The sequence below is a fragment of the Ascaphus truei genome, chromosome 11 (genome assembly GCF_040206685.1).
Source record: "Ascaphus truei isolate aAscTru1 chromosome 11, aAscTru1.hap1, whole genome shotgun sequence".
Classification (NCBI taxonomy): domain Eukaryota; kingdom Metazoa; phylum Chordata; class Amphibia; order Anura; family Ascaphidae; genus Ascaphus; species Ascaphus truei.
This window is the reverse complement of record NC_134493.1, coordinates 57,373,379-57,396,775: the sequence shown is the minus strand read 5'-3', so window position 1 is coordinate 57,396,775 and position 23,397 is coordinate 57,373,379. Positions and strand designations below refer to the sequence as shown.

At 48.8% G+C, this 23,397-nt stretch overlaps 1 protein-coding gene across 1 annotated transcript in view; it reads right to left on the bottom strand.

Moving 5' to 3' along the window:
• The window catches only part of LOC142462891 (transmembrane protease serine 9-like), an 83,678-nt gene that overhangs the window by 45,212 nt on the left and 15,069 nt on the right, over positions 1-23,397 (bottom strand). Inside the window, exons 2-12 of the mRNA XM_075565105.1 lie at positions 11,408-11,606; positions 10,261-10,532; positions 8,392-8,561; positions 7,745-8,012; positions 7,114-7,300; positions 4,286-4,557; positions 3,571-3,740; positions 2,924-3,191; positions 2,280-2,466; positions 1,153-1,424; positions 141-310 (exon numbers count right to left, since the gene is read on the bottom strand). Coding sequence (XP_075421220.1) covers positions 141-310; positions 1,153-1,424; positions 2,280-2,466; positions 2,924-3,191; positions 3,571-3,740; positions 4,286-4,557; positions 7,114-7,300; positions 7,745-8,012; positions 8,392-8,561; positions 10,261-10,532; positions 11,408-11,606 — 2,435 coding nt within the window. The remainder of the gene's footprint in view (positions 1-140; positions 311-1,152; positions 1,425-2,279; positions 2,467-2,923; positions 3,192-3,570; positions 3,741-4,285; positions 4,558-7,113; positions 7,301-7,744; positions 8,013-8,391; positions 8,562-10,260; positions 10,533-11,407; positions 11,607-23,397) is intronic.

Sequence of the window (23,397 nt, the reverse complement as noted above, 5' to 3'; positions counted from 1 at the left end):
TTGGCACAAGAGAGTTTGATATTGTACACCGTCGGCACTATCATTCACACCATCAGGATTGGTTACCAGTAGATAATCAACTCTTTAGGAGTCTTTGGCTTATAAAGTCAATACAGAACTTCAGGGGTTTGGTGACCAACCTGGCAGGAGTCTTTCTGTCCTTCTTTGTATCCAGCACAGATCTTCTCTTCCTGGATGATGATGCTGCTGGTACTGACTGATGATCCCACATGGTACATCTCGTCACATGTTACACTGTCTATCAACGGGGTCATCACTTTCTGGAGAGTCTCGGGGTTCGGCAGGCTCACTGAGGAATGATAAGACTCGTCACCTCTATAACTGGATGTCTAAGGATCCAGACCCTGGGACCGAAATCTGACAGGTGCAAAGACACAGAGTCTGGGACCTCTTGACTTGTATTGTCCACTGAGCCTTTGTAGGACTGCACAATTCACGCTGTGGGTGCAGAAATACAGATCCTGGCATCACTTAGCCTTTAAGGGTTTCTGACTGTGAATGTCAGTAACAAAGAACGAACTCTAACATCTAATTCTGAACTAATTCCATGTTATATGGACAGTCACCCCTACCAATCCAGATGGCTCATACATTGGGGATACACAGAGGATTTAATACCTTCAATTAATGAGTCATGTTTTGAACACTGTCCAGTACAAACCACTTACCACCAAAGTTCACCCACAAACATAGGAAGAAAATAGTCCCTTCCACAACTGTGTCAACATTTGAGCGCTCATTACCAAACTAATCTAATTTATATAAAACCCCATTTGTAAAGGGTTACTAGAAGGTTGGAGTGTATCGGGCCCCATCCTATGTTGTCATGGGATCATGGCGTCACAGAGTGTACATTAGCAAAGCGGAAGGTCAGAGAAGGTTAGGTTTCTGGAGACCAAGAGGAGAGGAGCCTCAGGGAGAGTAGATAAATTATGTTTATAACGTAATAGCACAGACTAGGCCCCCTGTTTATTATGTTGCAGATAGGGACAGTACCTTTTACATAAGGATCCCCAAGAGAAGGAATGGAGTCCTGAATATTACAGGACAAGGAATATGGCATGCCACAGAGGGACTCGGTAAAAAGGGCTCCCTAGGACAAGGAGGGAGGGTTATAGATAGAAGACTTACCTCCTGAAGCCACATCGCCCCATCCAGTTACCCAGCATTCCATGCCACATGGGAAGGTGACAGACGCAGCCGGCAGACAGACAGGGAGGATGTAATCGGTATAGGTGACAGGGCTCCCCAGCTTCACCAGAGCGATGTCCCCTATGCTCTCCATCCCGGTATACATGGGGTTAACTATGATACTCTGCACCCTGACCAAGACCCCATGAGGAGTATATCCGGACAGCTTGTACATGCCCAGGTAAACTTTATATCTCAACGGGTTGGAAGATCTGTGGGAAATGGACATAAAATAGCACAAAAAACAAACATATAAATCTGGTGACGTTGTTCTCGCACTTCAGCATCTACATTTATACAAGGGTGAGCCAAGCTCAGTCTGCTCAGGCTACCAACAGGACAGGTTTTAGGGCAATAAATACCTGAGCATGTTGCCTGAGTGATGATAAAATTAACCAGATTACAACGTGTTACCGGATTACTGCACATTTCAACATGTAACATGTATGTATTGCAATGAACAGAAACCGAACCTAGAGCATCGAGTATTGTCCTCTGAGTATGAAAGGTTTGGATACTGCATTTTAAAGCTACTAGTGGTAGTAATAGTAGTGGTAGTAATAGTAGTGGTAGTAATAGTAGTACTACCAGTAATAACTGTACACTCTATGGGTTTGCATAAACGTTCTGCTAAAAGTCCCTCAGATCCCTCCATTCACTGCTCTGATAATACAGAACCTGATAAGAGGTGACGCTTAAGGCTACAGCGCCAGTGTCAGATCGTGCACACGCGCCTGGCAACGTGTGCATGGGTGCAAGCCCTGATCTGCGGTCTGTGCTTGAGCTGCAGGGGGGAAGAAAATATCGCGATGTGGGTGTGGTGGAGGCGCGGCCGTGATGTCACACGGCTTGTTCACCCTCATTGGCTGTGCTGCCGCCATGACGTGGCCAATGCTGGGCCACCATGCCAAAATACACATTTCTTGTCTTTTGGCAAAGGCGGTTGTGCATCGCGCTTCCCGCAGGCGCATGCAGGCAGCCACTGGGGCCGGCCCCATAGAGGGCCGTACCTTCTGTGTGCCGCGCACACCATCGCAGCAGCGGACACTGGGGACTAAGAGACTCACCCAGCAACACAGTGTGCGGCAGTCAGAACCCACTGGGGGGCGATCAGGGACCCTCCACATATATGAGAACCCAGGTACTGCAGGCTGATCTGCCAGGGCCACTCTCCTTCCTCAGCATCCGTACCCCCAACTATCCGACTGGTGGCCATCGGGGTGCCACACACTGGAGGGGGGACTGAGGGAGTCACTAAGAGTGAAAAGAAAATGTGACTTTCTTGGCAGATGAAAGAGTTTGCAACGCACTTAAGGTCAATACAGGTCTTTTAACTGTGCAAGACGCAGAATAATATATATACCTGTGTGTGTGTGTGTGTATATATATATATATTCCTTTCTCTCGCTCTCTCTCTGCTAAATACATTAGTATGTACAGTATAATATCTATGTAATCTAGTACCTTATCTGTAGTATACAACTGATAATACTTAAAGGAATAGTTTTAAAATAATTTATTTATTGTACTGTGCCTTTTTAATTCTGGTACATTTCTCTTTTAGCTTTGGACCTGTTCATGTTACTGATTTGCACATCTTCCTCTTCCCCTCACTCTGTTCTGCGCTTTCTTTGGGATGCTGGTCTCATTTCTCAAGTTTAGTGAGGATTTGTGGTGAGCATAAAAGCATTAGAGATGGGGAACACCTCACCTGGGCCACGTGTGCTGCTGGTACTGATGCTTCCATTACTGCTGCTGGTACTGATGCCTCTAACACACTTTGTGCTGGGCTGAGGAATATTCTGCAGCTTGATAAACTTCACCTCTGGTACGTAGCTGCTGATCCATGACTCGTAGACGGTCACAAGTGTGTACACCCCGGGGCGATTTGAAATGGCGCATCCCTCCCCCCCGCTTACAATGCCAGCTTGGACCCAGGCACCCTGCACCTTACACACCAAAGGTCCCCCGGAGTCTCCCTGCAAGAAAACACTGTCCATTTTAATAAAAGAAAATATGAAGTCAACATCTCCCCAATATGACCTCCATTATATATAACTATTGTGCAAACTGCTCGTCTTGGCAATACAATGTCATTATCACTTGGAATAGTGCTATAATCAGATCCCTACCACTGGGCCATGTATTACACTCAGGATTCTGTACCCCACTTCTGCCCTTTCTCGGTGACCCCTTCAGTCTGTGCCAATGAAAGTGTTTGGCACAAGAGAGTTTGATATTGTACACAGTCGGCACTATCATTCACACCATCAGGATTGGTTACCAGTAGTTAATCAACTATCTAGGAGTCATTGGCTTATAAAGTAAATACAGAACTTCAGGGGTTTGGTGACCAACCTGGCAGGAGTCTTTCTGTCCTTCTTTGTATCCAGCACAGATCTTCTCTTCCTGGATGATGATGCTGCTGGTACTGACTGATGATCCCACATGGTACATCTCGTCACATGTTACACTGTCTATCAGCGGGGTCATCACTTTCTGGAGAGTCTCAGGCTTCGGCAGGCTCACTGAGGAAGGATAAAACTCGTCACCTCTATAATTGGGTGTCTAAGGATCCAGACCTTGGGACAGCAATCTGACCGGGGCAAAGACACGGAGTCTGGGACCTCTTGACTTGTATTGTCCAGTGAGTCTTTGTAGGACTGCACAACTCGAGCAATGGGTGCAGAGATACAAATCCTGGCATCACTTAGTCTTTAAGGGTTACTTAATGTCATAGTAACAGAGTAACCAACTCTAACATCTAATTCTGAACTAATTCCAGGTAATATGGACAGTCACCTCTACCAATCCCACAATGGCGATCGGTCGGACTGGACCAAACTATCCTGGACATCTTGGATTCTTTGAAGAGGTGGCATGTACAGAGAGATGCAATGTACTCAGTGGACTTAATTCCTTCAATTAATGAGTCACCTATGGTATACTGCCCCGCTCAAACCACTGACCACCAAACTTCACCCACAAACATAGGAAGAAAATAATCCTTTGCACAACTGTGTCAGCATTTGAGCACTCATTACCAAAGGCGTCTAATTGATAGAGAACTTACCTCCATAAGCTACTTTTCCCCAGCCAGTTACCCAGCATTCCATGCAACAGGGGAAGGTGACAGACGCAGCCGGCAGGCAGACAGGGAGGATGTAATGGGTATAGTTGACAGGGCTCTCCAGCTTCACCAGAGCGATGTCCCCTATGCTCTCCATCCCGGTATACAGGGGGTTAACTATGATACTCTGCACCCTGACCAAGACCCCATGAGGATTATATCCGGACAGCTGGTACAGGCCCAGGTAAACTTTATATCTCAATGGGTTGGAAGACCTGTGGGAAATGGACATAAAACAGCACAAAAACAAAACATATAAATCTGGTGACGTTGTTCTCGCACTTCAGCAACTACATTTATACAAGGGTGAGCCAAGATAGCATGATCAACAGTATCAAAAGCCTTTGCAAAATCTAGGAATACTGCACCAGTGAGTTGACCCTGTTCCATTCCACACTGCAATGAAATCCAGTGTGGAATGGAACGGGGTCAACTCACTGGTGCAGTATTCCTAGATTTTGCAAAGGCTTTTGATACTGTTGATCAAGCTATCTTGCTCAACAAACTCCAGAGCTCTGGAATAGGGAAGCATGCTTTAAACTGGTTTCAGTCCTACCAGTCAGGTAGATCCCAACATGTTTCCATCTCAGGCTCTAACTCCAACCCCCTGGCTATCACCTGTGGCGTCCCGCAAGGCTCTGTTCTGGGGCCCCTACTCTTCTCAGTGTTCATCAATGATCTTCCCACAGCTTGTCAGGAAGCCTCAATACACATGTATGCACATGACACAATCGTATATGCACACAGCCATAGCCTCTCTGACCTTCAACACATACTTCAGTCTGACTTTTTCAGAATCGAAAACTGGATTTCCCAAAACAAACTGTTTTTAAACACTGACAAGACTGTAACAATGGTGTTTGGGACCAAGACTAAATTTTTAAAGCTTCCAGCGACTGAGCTCCAGATTACAACCAACACTAACACCACCCTAACTCCTGTTACTTGTTTTAAATACCTGGGCATATGGTTTGACTCCCACTTAACATTCGGGATGCACATTAATACCCTGACAACTAAGACCTATGCCAAACTAGGGGTACTCTACAGGAACAAATCCTCCCTAAGTCTCCTGGTCAGAAAACGTATCGCACAGCAGATGCTAATGCCAATTATTGACTACGGAGACATAGTATATGGCTCGGCACCTCAAACCCACCTTAGCAATCTTGACACCCTCTACAACTCAATTTGTCATTTTGTTCTCCAATGCAACTATAACACACATCACTGCGAAATGCTCAAAGAACTAGATTGGTCATCACTCGAGTCTAGGCGCAAAGTTCACCTTTTCTGTCTTGCCTTCAAATTCTTTATGGGCAAGCTATCCAGCTACCTGAACAAGCTCCTCACCCCTACCACATGCAGCACCTATCACCTTAGATCAGACTCCAAAAGACTGTTCATGGTCCCAAGGCTCAACAAAGTATCCGGCCACTCCTCCTTCTCTTACCGTGCACCCCAAAACTGGAACAACCAACTGGAGACTCTTACATCCACCACCAGTCTATGTTCTTTCAAATCTAAGGCTGTCACTCATTTTAATGTGGTCTGTAATTGTTTCATATGCCCATAATACAAATTATCTTTAACTGTGCATGCAATGTCTTGTATATAATGATTACCCTGCTCATTATGTAACTTTATTTGTAAACATGTATTATTTGTCTTAACTCTCTGCCCAGGACATACTTGAAAACGAGAGGTAGCTCTCAATGTATTACTTCCTGGTAAAATATTTTATAAATAAATAAATAAATAAGCTCAGGCTACCAACAGGACAGGTTTTAGTGCAATAAATACCTGAGCATGTTGTCTGAGTGATAATTACAGTATGGTAAATGCATGTATGTGATTGGCCCGTGTAAAGACTGTACGTAGCACCCTGTCAGTAGGGTGACAAGTGTGGGGGTCACCGATCTCTGCTCCATACAGCACAGTAATTATTACTAGCACCAAGGAAAGGGAATTTTAGCAAATGTCAGGGGGACATGATTAGGGGATTCCCCATGTACGCCGCTTCTGACCCATTTATAAGGAAGAGGTGGAAGAAAAAAACATGGCTTAATTGATGATTAAATTAACCAGATTGCAACGTGTTACCGGATTACTGCACATTTCAACATGTAACATGTATGTATTGCAATGAACAGAAACCGTACCTAGAGCATCGAGTATTGTCCTCTGAGTATGAAAGGTTTGGATACTGCATTTTAAAGCTACTAGTGGTAGTAATATTAGTGGTAGTAATAGTAGTGGTAGTAATAGTAGTGGTAGTAATAGTAGTACTACCAGTAATTACTGTACACTCTATGGGTTTGCATAAACGTTCTGCTAAAAGTCCCTCAGATCCCTCCATTCACTGCTCTGATAATACAGAACCTGATAAGAGGTGACGCTTAAGGCTACAGCGCCAGTGTCAGATCGTGCACATGCGCCTGGCGACGTGTGCATGGGTGCAAGCCCTGATCTGCGGTCTGTGCTTGAGCTGCAGGGGGAAAGAAAATATCGCGATGTGGGTGTGGTGGAGGCGCGGCCGTGATGTCACACAGCTTGTTCGCCCTCATTGGCTGTGCTGCCGCCATGACGTGGCCAATGCTCGGCCACCGTGCCAAAATACACATTTCTTGTCTTTTGGCAAAGGCGGTTGTGCATCGCGCTTCCCGCAGGCGCATGCAGGCAGCCACTGGGGCCGGCCTCATAGAGGGCCGTACCTTCTGTGTGCCGCGCACACCATCGCAGCAGCGGACACTGGGGACTAAGAGACTCACCCAGCAACACAGTGTGCAGCAGTCAGAACCCACTGGGGGGCGATCAGGGACCCTCCACATATATGAGAACCCAGGTACTGCAGGCTGATCTGCCAGGGCCACTCTCCTTCCTCAGCATCCGTACCCCCAACTATCCGACTGGTGGCCATCGGGGTGCCACACACTGGAGGGGGGACTGAGGGAGTCACTAAGAGTGAAAAGAAAATGTGACTTTCCTTGACAGATGAAAGAGTTTGCAACGCACTTAAGGTCAATACAGGTCTTTTAATTGTGCAAGACGCAGAATAATGTATATACCTGTGTATATATATATATTCCTTTCTCTCGCTCTCTCTCTGCTAAATACATTAGTATGTACAGTATAATATCTATGCAATCTAGTACCTTATCTGTAGTATACAACTGATAATACTTAAATGAATAGTTTTAAAATAATTTTTTTATTGTACTGTACCGTTTTAATTCTGGTACATTTCTCTTTTAGCTTTGGACCTGTTCATGTTACTGATTTGCACATCTTCCTCTTCCCCTCACTCTGTTCTGCGCTTTCTTTGGGATGCTGGTCTCATTTCTCAAGTTTAGTGAGGATTTGGGGTGAGCATAAAAGCATTAGAGATGGGGAACACCTCACCTGGGCCACGTGTGCTGCTGGTACTGATGCTTCCATTACTGCTGCTGGTACTGATGCTTCTAACACACTTTGTGCTGGGCTGAGGAATATTCTGCAGCTTGATGAACTTCACCCCTGGTACGTAGCTGCTGATCCATGACTCGTAGGCGGTCACAAGGGTGTACACCCCGGGGCGATTTGAAATGGCGCAGCCCTCCCCCCCGCTTACAATGCCAGCTTGGAACCAGGCACCCTGCACCTTACACACCAAAGGTCCCCCGGAGTCTCCCTGCAAGAAAACACTGACCATTTTAATAAAAGAAAATATGAGGTTAACATCTCCCCAATATGACCTCCATTATATATAACTATTGTGCAAACTGCTCGTCTTGGCAATACTATGTCATTATCACTTGGAATAGTGCTATGATCAGATCCCTACCACAGGGCCATGTATTACACTCAGGATTCTGTACCCCACTTCTGCCCTTCCTCGGTGACCCCTTCCGTCTGTGCCAATGAAAGTGTTTGGCACAAGAGAGTTTGATACTGTACACTGTCTGCACTATCATTCACACCCTCAGGATTGGTTACCAGCAGATAATCAACTCTTTAGGAGTCTTTGGCTTATAAAGTAAATAAGGAACTTCAGGGGTTTGGTGACCAACCTGGCAGGAGTCTCTCTGTCCTTCTTTGTATCCAGCACAGATCTTCTCTTCCTGGATGATGATGCTGCTGGTACTGACTGATGAGCCCACATGGTACATCTCGTCACATGTTACACTGTCTATCAGCGGGATCATCACTTTCTGGAGAGTCCTGGGGTTTGGCAGGCTCACTGAGGAATGATAAGACCTGTCACCTCTATAACTGGATGTCTAAGGATCCAGCCCCTGGGACCGAAATCTGACAGGTGCAAAGACACGGAGTCTGGGACCTCTTGACTTCTAATGTCCACTGAGCCTTTGTAGGACTGCACAATTCACGCTGTGGGTGCAGAGATACAGATCCTGGCATCACTTAGCCTTTAAGGGTTTCTGACTGTGAATGTCAGTAACAAAGTAGCGAACTCTAACATCTAATTCTGAACTAATTCCATGTTATATGGACAGTCACCCCTACCAATCCAGATGGCTCATATATTGGGGATACACAGAGGATTTAATACCTTCAATTAATGAGTCATGTTTTGAACACTGTCCAGTACAAACCACTTACCACCAAACTTCACCCACAAACATAGGAAGAAAATAATCCCTTCCACAACTGTGTCAGCATTTGAGCGCTCAATACCAAACTAATCTAATTTATATAAAACCCCATTTGTAAAGGGTTACTAGAAGGTTGGAGTGTATCGAGCCCCATCCTATGTTGTCATGGGATCATGGCATCACGGAGAGTATATTAGAAAAGGGGAAGGTCAGAGAAGGTTAGGTTTCTGGAGACCAAGAGGAGAGGAGCCTCAGGGAGAGTAGATAAATGATTTTTATAACGTAATAGCACAGACTAGGCCCCCTGTTTATCATGTTGCAGATAGAGACAGTACCCTTTACATAAGGATCCCCAAGAGAAGGAATGGAGTCCTGTATATTACAGGACAAGGAACAGAGGGAATCGGTAAAAAGGGCTCCTGGGTGTCGGAGGATCAGCTCTAAGCGCGGATCTGCAGTAATGTTCCTCAGTTTGTATGGAAGTGGCAGTTCCCATACAGGCCAAAGGTACTGGGTCACGTAAGAAAGACTTACCTGGATTCCCGTAGGGGCCCAGAGTAATTGGATTTATACTGATGATGGTTCTGAAGCAACAAGGGGGGCCAGGTCCCACACTTCTCATAGCAACTAAGGCAATGTACCTGCATTGAAGTGTTGAAGAGTGGGCACTGATGGAAGAACCGTATTCATGTCTGTCTGATATAAAATACAGTGCAACATTGTCAATGTGTGTATGAGTGTTCCCTGTGCTTGGTGACAAGAATAAGGCCGGGGCCATGGTTAGGAAGACGCTGCTGAGCCGCGCTGAGGCTGCCACTTACCCCCGGCGTCCTGTATCAGGGCGGCTTTAGGAGGTGCTTCCGCAAGCGTGCGGAGGTGGACTGAAGATCAGGAGACAGGCAAATTTAAGCTCGAGCGCTGAAGGGAGCGGAGGGCCGGTCACGTGACCGGCAAACAGCCAATGGCAGCTCTTCTCTCTTGAACGCCGTGACCTTGACGTCGGCGGCGTGACGTTGACGGCGTGCTAGCCCCGCCTCCCAAGCGCGCTCGCTGCCTCGCCTGCCAGGACACCAAAAAGCTCCTGCTTGAGCAGGCGGGCCTGAGCATCAGCGCGGAGGAGCGCAGCTCGAGGCACCATGTCCGCGGCCTCAAAGACAGTTGTACTACAAAGTTCCGGATGCCCATTGTTCTACATCCTCGCTACCCTCATCGCCCGGCCGCCCGAATCCCGCCCGAGTCAGGGTAACCCATGTTGAGAAGCGAACCTTTGCACAATGATGTAACCTCCCTAGGACGAGGAGGGAGGGTTATAGATAGAAGACTTACCTCCTGAAGCCACATCGCCCCAGCCAGTTACCCAGCATTCCATGCCACATGGGAAGGTGACAGACGCAGCCGGCAGGCAGACAGGGAGGATGTAATGGGTATAGTTGACAGGGCTCTCCAGCTTCACCAGAGCGATGTCCCCTATGCTCTCCATCCCGGTATACAGGTGGTTAACTATGATACTCTGCACCCTGACCAAGACCCCATGAGGATTATATCCGGACAGCTGGTACATGCCCAGGTAAACTTTATATCTCAATGGGTTGGAAGACCTGTGGGAAATGGACATAAAATAGCACAAAAAACAAACATATAAATCTGGTGACGTTGTTCTCGCACTTCAGCATCTACATTTATACAAGGGTGAGCCAAGCTCAGTCTGCTCAGGCTACCAACAGGACAGGTTTTAGGGCAATAAATACCTGAGCATGTTGCCTGAGTGATCATTACAGTATGGTAAATGCATGTCTGTGATTGGCCCGTGTAAAGACTAAAATTAACCAGATTACAACGTGTTACCGGATTACTGCACATTTCAACATGTAACATGTATGTATTGCAATGAACAGAAACCGAACCTAGAGTATTGAGTATTGTCCTCTAAGTATGAAAGGTTTGGTGGATACTAAATTTTAAAGCTACTAGTGGTAGTAATAGTAGTGGTTGTAATAGTAGTACTACCAGTAATTACTGTACACTCTATGGGTTTGCATAAACGTTCTGCTAAAAGTCCCTCAAATCCCCTCATTCACTGCTCTGATAATACAGAACCTGATAAGAGGTGACGCTTAAGGCTACAGCGCCAGTGTCAGATCGTGCACGCGCGCCTGGCAACGTGTGCATGGGTGCAAGCCCTGATCTGCGCTCTGTGCTTGAGCTGCAGGGGGGAAGAAAATATCAAGACGGGGGGGCGTGGTGGGGGCGCGGCCATGACATCACGCGGCTGGTTCATCTTCATTGGCTGTGCCGCCGCCGTGACGTGGGCAATGCTCAGCTGCGACAAATGTCTTTTGGCAAAGGCGGTTGTGCATCGCGCTTCCCGCAGGCGCATGCAGGCAGCCACTGGGGCCGGCCCCATAGAGGGCCGTACCTTCTGTGTGCCGCGCACGCCATCGCAGCTGCGGACACTGAGGACTAAGAGACTCACCCAGCAACGCAGTGTGTGGCAGTCAGAACCCACTGGGGGGCGATCAGGGACCCTCCACATATATGAGAATCCAGGTACTGCAGGCTGATCTGCCAGGGCCACTCTCCTTCCACAGCATCCGTACCCCCAACTATCCGACTTGTGACCACTGGGGTGCCACACACTGCAGGGGGTTCTGAGGGAGTGACCAACGGAGGGACTAAGAGAGGGTGAAAAACAAAAGGGAACATTACTCACTTAGCAGATGAACGAGTTTGAAAGGCACTTAAGGTCAATACAAGGTCAATACAAGTCTCATAACTGTGCAAAATACAGATCAATATCTATCATCTATACAAATATACATATATATATATATATATATATATATATATATAGCCAATAAAGAATATCACTTGTGAGCACATTCACATGTCTTAGACAGGTCTGCACCCCAGCCTTTCACCATTAAAACCTCGCATACAGTGCTCCCACTGCAGCAAGGGATTCTGGGAAATGACATGCAAATGAGCACACAATGTGTCACCTTTTGCCTGGAATATCCAATCACATGGAGCCCATTTAAGCTGATGTATCGCCGTTCACACCGCTTTTAGGCACAGCATGGGACTAGCAAAGCAAGTACAGATCACTCACAGACATGTTTCAACCTTGATGGGTATCATCAGAGTGAGGTTGGTTTACAATTGCTTTGAAATATTTCTAGGCTGAAATAAACTAGAATATAAAATTCGAGGCCCAGGTGGGGACCATAGAATAACCATCCTCCAGCGACGAGGGAGCGTCCAGAGTTTAGATTGGTAGTGGGTAGCTGGGCCGGGGTTGGAGAAGCTGGGATTGTCGTGGGTACTTGCAGTGGTCGGGGTTGGAGAAGTGCAGATCTGTCATGATAGAGAGGATTTGGCCCGGGATTAAAGGGGTTACACCCCCATTTGGCCACCCTCTACTCTCATCAGGGAAGCAAGGGGTTAACTGGACTGAGGTCCAGTAATGTGTTTTGCTTTGCTTCAGTATCCAAATGTTTATTCCCCTGTGTAAATTTATTGTGGTATCCTGGTGTTTGCACTCACACATACACTAGGGTTGATGCGGGAGGGAAGGGGTTAATGTTAAAATAGTGATTATAGCCCTTTGTGTAATTTTCCCGCCTTTTCAGGCTCCATTTTGCAGCCGTCCATAGGTCGCCATTGAGCCTCCATGCTTTCTAATGGCAGAAGTAGCGGTTTTGGACCTGTTTTCCAGCAACGACCAGCAGGTGGCGTCCGAGACGAGGAGCGGCGGTTTCCCATTGTAAGTCAATGGGCTCATTAACTTCAATGGAGATTCCTCAACGCCGGCCTCGAGGAACAGGTTGGCAGCCATCCAAACCGCAGACCGCAAAAGCGGAAACAATGTCTTTTAAAAGAGTGTAATCACTACGGTCAAGTTCAACGACAATTGGCGTAGGAATCTTGGGTTCTAGGGCCCCTGGGAATAAAGTTCTTTTTGTCCCTAACCCCTAGGAACCCCCACACACAATCCACACCGGGTCCGGGAATGAGGGACCCCCATAAAGGGTCGAGCGGAGAAGGAGGGTCGCACCATTGAATCTAATGGCGGTGGGCGCCATGCATTGTCAATGGCGGCGCCGGCCATTGATTCCAATGGGGAAAAGCAGCATGGCGAAAAAACGACTAAGTGTAAAATGTTGAAATGTGTAAGTCCATATCTCCGGTTCTGGAATGACCAGAGGGATGGGATTTGGGTGACAAATAGCCAAGGTTCCGGCTTTAATGCATGCCCCTTCCCAGCCCCCTCAGACCAACCAGACGGAGTGTGGACGAAGGTAAAGATTTGTGGATTTTCTCATAGACTTCAATGGCGGCGGTTCCTCCATTGAAAGTCTATGGCGGGAAACTCCATTGACTACAACGTCGGAGTTGCTCCATTGAAACCCAAGGCGGCGGAGCCCATTGTTTTCAATGGAGATTTAGTGAAACGCTGAGATTTCTTTTAGTGGAGATTTTTATAATAAAATATGAAACGGTTTATGTGATATTTGTATAACTCCGGTTCCGAAGGTTGTAGCGGGCTGAAATTTGGACCCTATAGTGTACCACTTCCGGCATTAAGGTCTGGAAAGTTTGGACCCGCTGGACCTACCAGAACCGGGTATTTTAATATGTGTAGGTATTAAAATGTATATGGGGTTTTGGGTCTGCTCTGACAATGCAGACCCCCATCTGCTATGCTAATAGGGCATGGAGAGTATCCTGCAAGAATTAACATAGCCCGGTGATCAAGAGGTAACTGCCCCAATTGTTTATACTGGGGGCAGGAACCAAGGACCTGGGGTGTTTTTAAGTGTGATACTTCACACTTACAATGGAAGCCAAAATCTGCTTCAAAGAGATTTTTGCTAGACAGCTCGGCGCCTTGAGTGTAAGGGAAGGGTTGAAATGGTATATAAGTCAGAGTCACCCCTTACTCAAATGTCTTTCATGTGTCTTCATGTATGATCTTCATGTATTGCTGTGATGTCAACATCTGAAACTGAATTATGGAAGAAATGGCCCATCCTGTATCCTGATGGCTTTCTTGTCCTAACCATTAAGTAAGTGTCCATATTTTGTCTGTTATTTGTATATCTCGTGTGTTCACCTTTTTCAAGGAATAAATTATATTTTATCATATCTAAGTCTCGTCCAGTTCAACCCAGTTATCTTTGGTGGTGTATTATTCATAGCCTGTCACAAAGCTCCTGTCACAAGATCGTCGTTGGTAAAGCCGGGGTCAGGAGCGGAGAGGCTCGGATCGTCTTTGGTAAAGCCGGGGTCAGGAGCGGAGAGGTTCGGATCGTTATTGGTAAAGCCGGGGTCAGGAGCGGAGAGGTTCGGATCATCATTGGTAAAGCCGGGGTCAGGAGCGGAGAGGTTCGGAGTCCAGATACTAGCCAAGGTCAGACATGGAGAAACACAGAAACTAAGATGCAAGGTATGAGCAGGGAGGCAGTAAGCACTTCGCACTGAATGAAGTCTTATGCTCAGCCATCTTGCCAAGGTGCTGACTTTGCATATATACTAGCAGGAACCAATGGGATGTCTGTAGTGAGGAGGACTCAGCAATAGGTGGTCATGTGATAGGCGGAAGAGGAATCAGCAGTAGCTGGTGTCTGATGCAGAGAAGCCAGTCTCTGATTTGCTGTGTGTGCGCGCCGCCCGTGTGAAGTTCACGCGCGTTTCGTATCACTGATGCGCTGACGAGAACGGAGGCGGGGCCAGCGGCTCCAGTTTCTCCAGCCACGTGGCGCACACGTGTGGGATGAGCAGGATGGGGAACATCCGTGGTGGCATGGGATATGCCAGAGGAGTGCAGCACAGTGAGGGTGCACTACAGGCCAAGGACACCCGCAGCCGTCCTAGCTCTTCCCTGCCTCCCTATCAGAGGCAGTGGTATGGTCCACACTCACTCTTCCCCGGAGGGAAGAGGATTAGAAAAGGCCCAATAGTCAGCCTTTCCACTGTGGGACCTGCCTTCCTCAAGTGGGGAAAGGCACTCCGGAATTTAGTGCGGCTCTGCGTTTAAGTACAGTCAGGAGGAGGGCACCAGGTCTGGCTAACGATTGGTCATGCCCAGGCCTGATGTCACCGCCTCCCGCTGTCACTCAAATGCAGCTCCTCAGAGGGGGAAAACCCCATATCAACTACTGGCAAACCTGATTGTACCAGGGTTTGTTGATACCTGATGAAGTATCGCGAGATACGAAATGCGTAGTTCTGGCAACGTTCACTTTCCTGGATCCTGCTGACCACTGTAGCGCTCCGTCATCACCACCCTCCAGCTCTGCAGACCGGACGCGGTCTACAGAGGCGTTCCTAGCGAGTCGCAGCCCGGATCAGTCAGGAGCACGGCTGTTTTTATTCATGTGAGTGCATTGTAGCTTGTGTTTTGTTACGCTATTAAACCCTGTGTTTTAACCGCATCATCTGGGAATTCTCTACCCTATTGGCATTTGGTACACTACGAGGGTCCATCCCTCTACACCTCAACCCCCGCGTACGCAGAGGGACGTTACGCCAGAGACCCTGTGTTCAAGACACCCTGTGCAGTATAGACTCACACATGGCCGTGTGAGTCCATATTATATTTCACCTTATTCCCCATTTCCCTGGTCACTCCCCTTTTGGGGTTGACACCATTGGGGCTTGCACTGTTGGGTCTGTGTATCCTCCCCTGCTTGCCACCTTTGGATTGCATGCTGATGTTTAGTTAACGAGCTACTGTTCCAAGTTGTGTTATATTTACACTGCTTTTCTTTTTGCGCTCCCCTATCCTTCTCGACATACCATTTGAGGATCGTTGGGACGAACCTCCTTGGGTTGAGCTGCAGTATCCACACCGGGCCAGTATTGTTTTAATTATTTTTATTATTCTTGGCCCCACTACTTGCGTTCATTCACTTATCTTACACGCATCAGTATACACTTCTTATCCCAGAGTGAGCCACATTGGAGCGCCCTAGTATCTTCCTACCTACTGGTTACAGCTACCCGCCTGCCTCACACGGCCGTAACCACCCACCAACGTCCCACACTCTTGACCACAGTACCTTATGAGGCCCTCGGGCACCCTACCACCCTAGTGTCCACAAGGATATAGCCCCACCCTCTATATATGGTCAGCGTTGCCACTATACTGTGTGTGTTGGTGCACTTTGAGGAAGGTACCTGCCGGGTGTGTCCACACCCGGGTGCGCTGTGTCCTTGGACGGGGTTCACGAACCCAACTGTGCTTGTCAACTCCGGTGCGTCTGTCCTTGTGGGGGAGAGTCTCCACGTGAGGCATCCACCTCAACAATAGTCTCTTCAGAGGTGATCTGGTCCAAGACCACCAATGGCCAGGATGCCACCATCCTGGCTGTGTCCCTCACTATTGCTGGTTCGACAGGACCATGTCCCTATCCTATGGGGCGGTCCCTGCAGCAACCACAAGCTGAGGGGAGTCGGAGCCTAGCTGGTGCCTAACAGGGGTGATTCTGGCCTAGTGCAGGAGTCACAGACCCCAGCACATACCTCCTACCCTGTCTTTTTCCCAGCTCCAACTGACTCGCGCTTCTAAGCGCGCCAAATGTAGCTCTCTCCTGCAGGGGAAATCCTACATCCCTATTGGCTGCTGTGAGTTACCTGGTCCAATCTCCCTGAGCATCATGGGAGATGTAGTTCCCCTAATGAGCCTTTCCTATTGCTGCTGCATGCGCCTAGCGCACTGCGCATGCGCAAATTTAGTAAGGGCCGCCGCGACTCCTGGCACTCAACTGCGCATGCGTAAACCCTGCGCAAGATGGTGGCGCCCTGTGGAGAAGGCCGCCGGAGCCTTCGGTGAGCCCGTCACCACTTACACCTCCCCGCAAGGAGGTAAGGGAGGGGAAACAGGAAACTGGGGGACCGGGTTACACCTACAACCATGTCATGGTGACCCCATTTCAGCAGGTCCTACACTACCTGTCATGGAACAAGAATCACATTCCTGCCCGACCCCCCTTCTGCTTGTCAGCTCCTTAAGTTCAGCTGCAGGCATTGGCTCCACATACACACACTGTGCCTGTGTAACATGCAACAATGTTGCATTTTTTTGCCTCTGAGCACATAATCAGTGAACTGCTACTGCAGCTTCTCCAGTCCTCCCAGTTAATGGACTTTTCCATGTTCTCCCCTGTCTTTTGCTGACAGTTAGTGCAGTCCCACTCAACCTTTAGTGTGACCCCTGCCCCTCACTTTCTTTTCCATCCTAGATTACAGTGAGTACAGACCTGTCTGCATCCACCCCTGGTAAGGCCTTTCTCTCTTACCATAGTCTAACCTCACAGAAGCATCCCACATAGAGAAGCACTCTCTACCTACATTACACCCACAAGTTCCTGTGTTTTCTAATCCAGCAATAAAATTAAGAAAGACATTAAGGACTTGTCATGCTTTGGAAGAGGGAGGACATGAGTTGAGCTTACTGGAATCATTCACACATCATTCGTGACCCTGGTTCCAGGAAAGTAAGAGAGAGACCGTGTATTAGAGGTCTACGCAGAAGCTATCACTCACAGCCTTCGTGCTACAAAAGTGCAGCTCTACACAGCTATACAGCAAACTGCTACAGCTTTCTGCAAAACAAGCAGCAGTTTAAACAGAACAGTAAAACAAAGACCTGTGTTAGGGAATCACACAGGAGCTACTACTCAAAGACTTTATGCTAAACAGAATAGTCTCTGCACCCCAGGACAAGCAGCAGCTTCACTCTGCCAGACAGGGCAGCAAGCTTTATACAGCAAACTGCACACAGCCTGCAACCTTACAGAGAAGCAAGCAGCTTACACTGCACGAGCAACCCTGCACACAAGGCAGCAGCTTTGCAAACAGACTGTACACACAAACCTAATTGCCTTTTTCTCTGTCTGAGTCCACCCGCTGCTCGGCCCCACAGTGAGGAGCCAACGGACACCTGTAAGTACAGCTACCCCAACGCTGCACGCTGCAGGACACCGCTCGGCACCATCTGAGACAGACGCCCTACGCTGATAAGGTAAAAGACCGCACGCCACACGCACTGGCAAAAGGCCTACACACACCAACAGCATGGCAGAACTCAGAGCCTCACCAGACATCACGCAGGAAAGCGATCTCTCAGATACAGAGACCGCTGCGCATCTGCAACAGGCGCAGGCAGGCGCAAGGCCCAAACGGACAGTCACACTGACACAAAAGGGCCGCGAAAAATATGAGAGTGACATTGAAGCGCACCGCGCTAAATTAGAGTTGGCCTGGGAAACAACCACACTGGGAATACGCAATGTCACTAGTATTGGCAACTATGCGCAGCAGCTCGAGCAGGCAATAACGCAATTAAGGACTGATCACTCGCGTTATCAAGAGCTGTCAGAGGCATACGTTACTTACCTGACCAGGGCCAACACCAGCGAAAGCCTGCAAGAAAGAGACTTACAGAGTAACATTGACCTGGCACGACACAGCCGCGTACGTACCACTATCACGGAGGCTGAGAGTAGGAGAAAGGACCTTTTGCTGGAAACCGCATCGCAGCGCTCAAGCACATCCAGACACTCATCAAGGTCAGCAAGATCAGCGCAGTCTAACGCGTCCAGCGCAAGCACAAACGCTACCAAGGCGAGAGCCGCTGCAGAGGCCGCACGTGCCCGGGCCGAATATGGTCGGAGAGAGGCAGCCGTAAGGGCAGAAAAGGCGCGCATAGAAGAGGAGGAGCAGGTCGCCGCCGCCGCCTCCGCTGCCAATGCCGCCGCCGCTGCTGCCGCCGCCGCTGCTACCACCGCCGCTGCCAATGCACGTAGAAAGGCCGAATTAGACGCGGATCTAGAGGCTCTAAGCAAAGAAGAAGACGCCGCTGCCGCCATAGCCCAAGCCGAAGTCCTAGAAGCAGCTGCGAGACAGGACGGCGGGGAGCTACCCTACAGACGGATTGCCTCAGAGGATCCAGCCCAACGCACTGAAGACTATGTAAGGAGCCTCTTCAGTGTAAACACCAGCGCACCATCTCAACACGGAGGGAGCGACACCACAGACAACGAAGACTCGCTAGGACCACGAGGAGAAGACGCTGCTCCGTCAATGGCACACGCTGCCTGGGATAGCCACAGCCGCAACAGTGATCCACACGCCAGAGCGCACACGGATGCACCACAACAGGCTCGTAATCCAGGTACACCCACGCGGGAGAAAACAGCCCCTCACACTGGCCGGCAGTCATCACGCGTCCACGCCAAGGAAGAGGCGACCGCAAAGACCGTCCCAGCAACTACCTCAGAACGGGGCAAACGCGCCGACGTCTCAGGTCTGACAGACATAGCCAAGTACATGATCCGGCGCGACTTGGTGCACGCAGGACTCATCAGCTTCGACGACCGCCCTGAGAACTACCGGACGTGGAAGTTCACGTTCAAAGACGCAATCGACAGCTTGGACTTCTCAGCAAGGGAAGAGCTCAACCTGTTAGTTAAGTTCTTGGGGAACGTATCCAGGGAGCAAGCGCAGAGACTTCGGACGGCAAACGCGCATCAACCCCAAGTAGGTCTTGACCTAGTGTGGGAAAGGCTAGAAGAGACCTATGGCAGCCCTGAAGCAGTCGAGGATTCGCTCTTCAAAAGAATCGAGAGCTTCCCCAAGATCACAAGTAAAGACTACTCGAAGTTACGAGATCTTGGAGACCTGCTGCAAGAACTGGAGTCCGCAAGGAAAGACCATTCCTTAATAGGTCTCAACGCCCTAGATTCAGCTCGTGGAGTGAGACCCATCCTGGAGAAGCTACCCTTCAACCTCCAAGAAAGGTGGCTTTCACAAGGTTCCAAATACAAAAGGGAGAAGCAGGTTGTCTTCCCCCCATTCTCATTCTTCGTGAGCTTCATCTGCGAAGCGGCAAAGACAAGAAACGATCCCAGTTTCATCTTAGGTGCGCAAACCACATACAGTGCAAGCAGCCCGAAGAACGAGAGACCAGCGACGAGATATGGTAACCCCCAAACACCCATCTCGGCCCGCAGGACGGACGTGCCTCCCACGGCCCAAACTACTCCCGATCAGTCGGTCGCCGGAGACAAGGAACCAAGGGACCCAAACAGGGAATGTCCCATACACAAGAAGCCACACCCACTCAACAAGTGCTTTGGGTTCAGGATGAAGTCCCTAGAGGAACGCAAGAGGTTACTTGGAGAATTCGGAGTTTGCTTCAAGTGCTGCGGTTCCACGACCCATCTAGCCAGGGACTGTAAGGAAGAGATCAAATGCACAGTGTGCGAGAGTGACAAGCACGTGACAGCGTTACACCCAGAGGCGATGACACTCCACCAACTCAAGAACCCATCCTCCATAGCGGAGCATGGCGGGGAGAAAGAAGAAGGAGAGCCAACATCCGTCACATCTCAGCGCACTGAGGTTTGCGGAAAAGAAGGTGACAAAATGTCCTGTTCCAAAATATGCCTTGTCGCAGTGCACCCCCAGGGACAACCTGAGAAGGCTATTCGGATGTACGCAATCCTCGACGACCAGAGCAACCGATCACTGGTCAGGTCAGAGTTCTTCGACATGTTTAACATACAAGATGGTGCCTTTCCTTACACTCTCAGAACGTGCGCAGGGCAAACGGAGACCACAGGGAGAAGAGTGAACGGCTACACCATATGCTCAATAGACGGCAAAGTGAACATGCCCCTTCCCACACTCATCGAGTGCAACCACATGGCCACAAACAGGGACGAGATACCCACACCAGACGTGGCACTCCATTACCCCCACCTCAAAGGAATAGCCAACCACATCCGGCCGGTGGAACAAGACGCCAAGATCCTGCTGCTGCTCGGTAGGGACATCATGAGGGTACATAAAGTCCGTAAACAGCACAACGGACCCCACAACGCGCCATACGCCCAAAGACTCGACCTAGGATGGGTGATAGTGGGCAACTCGTACACTAACAGAGAGCACGGGCAAGACTACGTTGATGCCCGCAGAACGGAGGTGACAGAATGTGGACACACATCTCTCTCTGAACCATGTCTTGGCCATCTCCAAGTGACCGAAGGGCCAAGTGAAGAGGAAAAACAAGGTCATACCCCTGAGACCAACAAAGACATCCTCACGCCGATGGGATGCGACAATGGCTTAGGATACTCAGCAGTCCAGACAGCCAAGGATGATGAGTCGACTCCACCGAAGGAAGAGAGGAACCTCCCAAAGGTGACCGACAAAGGGATCGTCCTAAAAACAACAAACAATCAGACAATACTCCCGCGAGCAAGGGCACAATTAAGACGTACAGTTGTTCCTCTCCACAGAGTATCAAGCAACAGAGCAACCAATTGCCACGGCTGGCATAGCCGCAAAAGATTGCGCCCCACAGGCGAAGCCACAGTGTCAAAAGGACTGTTCGTTCAAACACGTAAGAGGGGACAATTGCAGAGACATTTCCCAAAAGGATTTACAAGGACAAAAGAGACTGTTCTTCGTCATGTCCAGGGAGAAAACAACCTCCCGATGGCAGTCAACAAAGAAACACAAAAGCGTTTCACCAAACTACGCGGAGATGTTCTCGTGCAAGAGAAATGTACCGATGAACTACGGTGCACAGCGTTCCAGACAACAAGGAACGATGACAAACAAACACCCTCGAGGGAAGATAGAGGATTCCCGAGGTTAACTGTCAAGGAGCTCTCTAAAGACGGACTAAGCAGTCGGGTGACTCCGCTACCATTCCGTTCACCAAGGAGGCGCTTCCCAAACAATGGAGAACATGCCATCTCTAGGTTCACCTCGCACCTCTGCGGCCCACAAAGGGAACCAGAGACCAAAAACAACTTTGTGGTCTTCATCCAGAAGATATTCTTTACCGGCCACGCAAAGCCAGCACCTCTAATGGAGGAAGGCAAAGAATGTCGGTACCTCCAATCACCTGGGGCCTACCACCCTCCGGTACCCGATCAAATCCGGGTAATGTTCAACCCCAGCGCTCAGCTTCAGGGAGTCTCCCTGAACGACGCCCCCTTTATTGGATTACATTCGACAACCAGTTTCCCAGGGACAGTAATCCGCTCCCACAAGGAGCCAAAAGCCCTCTCCTTCTGCCAAACGCCAGGTGATAGAGCAACAGGCTGCCACGGCTGGTATACCTACAAGGGGATACACTCTGTGGGTGAAACTACAGAGACAAAAGGACTGTTCTCTCACAAGACTAAAAGGAAACAGTGCCAGAGACTTTTATACAAAGACATTGTGGTGCAACCAGCAAACCTGGAGCTGTGCATCCACCCTGCATCCTTTGCCAAAGAACCTTGGCCAAGGGACCTTGATACCAGTGATACCGGCCGGTGTCACATCGCTATGTGGACATGGACTCTTGCATTGTTTGAGAATGTGATGTTATCTTTGTTATGCATTGCACATATGTTCCACATATTCCAGTTATATAGTGGTATCTCCAGATACCAGACGGGGAGTGTCATGGAACAAGAATCACATTCCTGCCCGACCCCCCTTCTGCTTGTCAGCTCCTTAAGTTCAGCTGCAGGCATTGGCTCCACATACACACACTGTGCCTGTGTAACATGCAACAATGTTGCATTTTTTTGCCTCTGAGCACATAATCAGTGAACTGCTACTGCAGCTTCTCCAGTCCTCCCAGTTAATGGACTTTTCCATGTTCTCCCCTGTCTTTTGCTGACAGTTAGTGCAGTCCCACTCAACCTTTAGTGTGACCCCTGCCCCTCACTTTCTTTTCCATCCTAGATTACAGTGAGTACAGACCTGTCTGCATCCACCCCTGGTAAGGCCTTTCTCTCTTACCATAGTCTAACCTCACAGAAGCATCCCACATAGAGAAGCACTCTCTACCTACATTACACCCACAAGTTCCTGTGTTTTCTAATCCAGCAATAAAATTAAGAAAGACATTAAGGACTTGTCATGCTTTGGAAGAGGGAGGACATGAGTTGAGCTTACTGGAATCATTCACACATCATTCGTGACCCTGGTTCCAGGAAACTACCAATGTTATACTATCTCATGTATTTCTTCCGCTGCATAGAGACGAGGAAACACACGCTCCGGCAAACATCATGTGGTGCATGATATATACAGTATGCAGTGCTTACCGGGTTCAAATGTTAGAAGCACTATATGTATGTACAAAACAATGTTCCCATAAATGACACATTAAAAATGGGTGGAGGCCAAAAAGATTTAATGAAGAACTGAACACATACCTCCAGGGGGTAAAGGTCAATATAACAATATACGTAGGGGAAGGAGGGAGAAGACCTACGTATATTGTTATATTGACCTTTACCCCCGGCCTGGGGGTATGTGTTCAACATTGTTTTGTATTTATTGTTGTGGAGGAAATAGGGTTCCTCCTTGTTCCACGCTGCACTAATTAATTCATACATTTACCATTGTGAGGGCTGTCTAACTGTTATTTATTACACTGTATGTATGCGC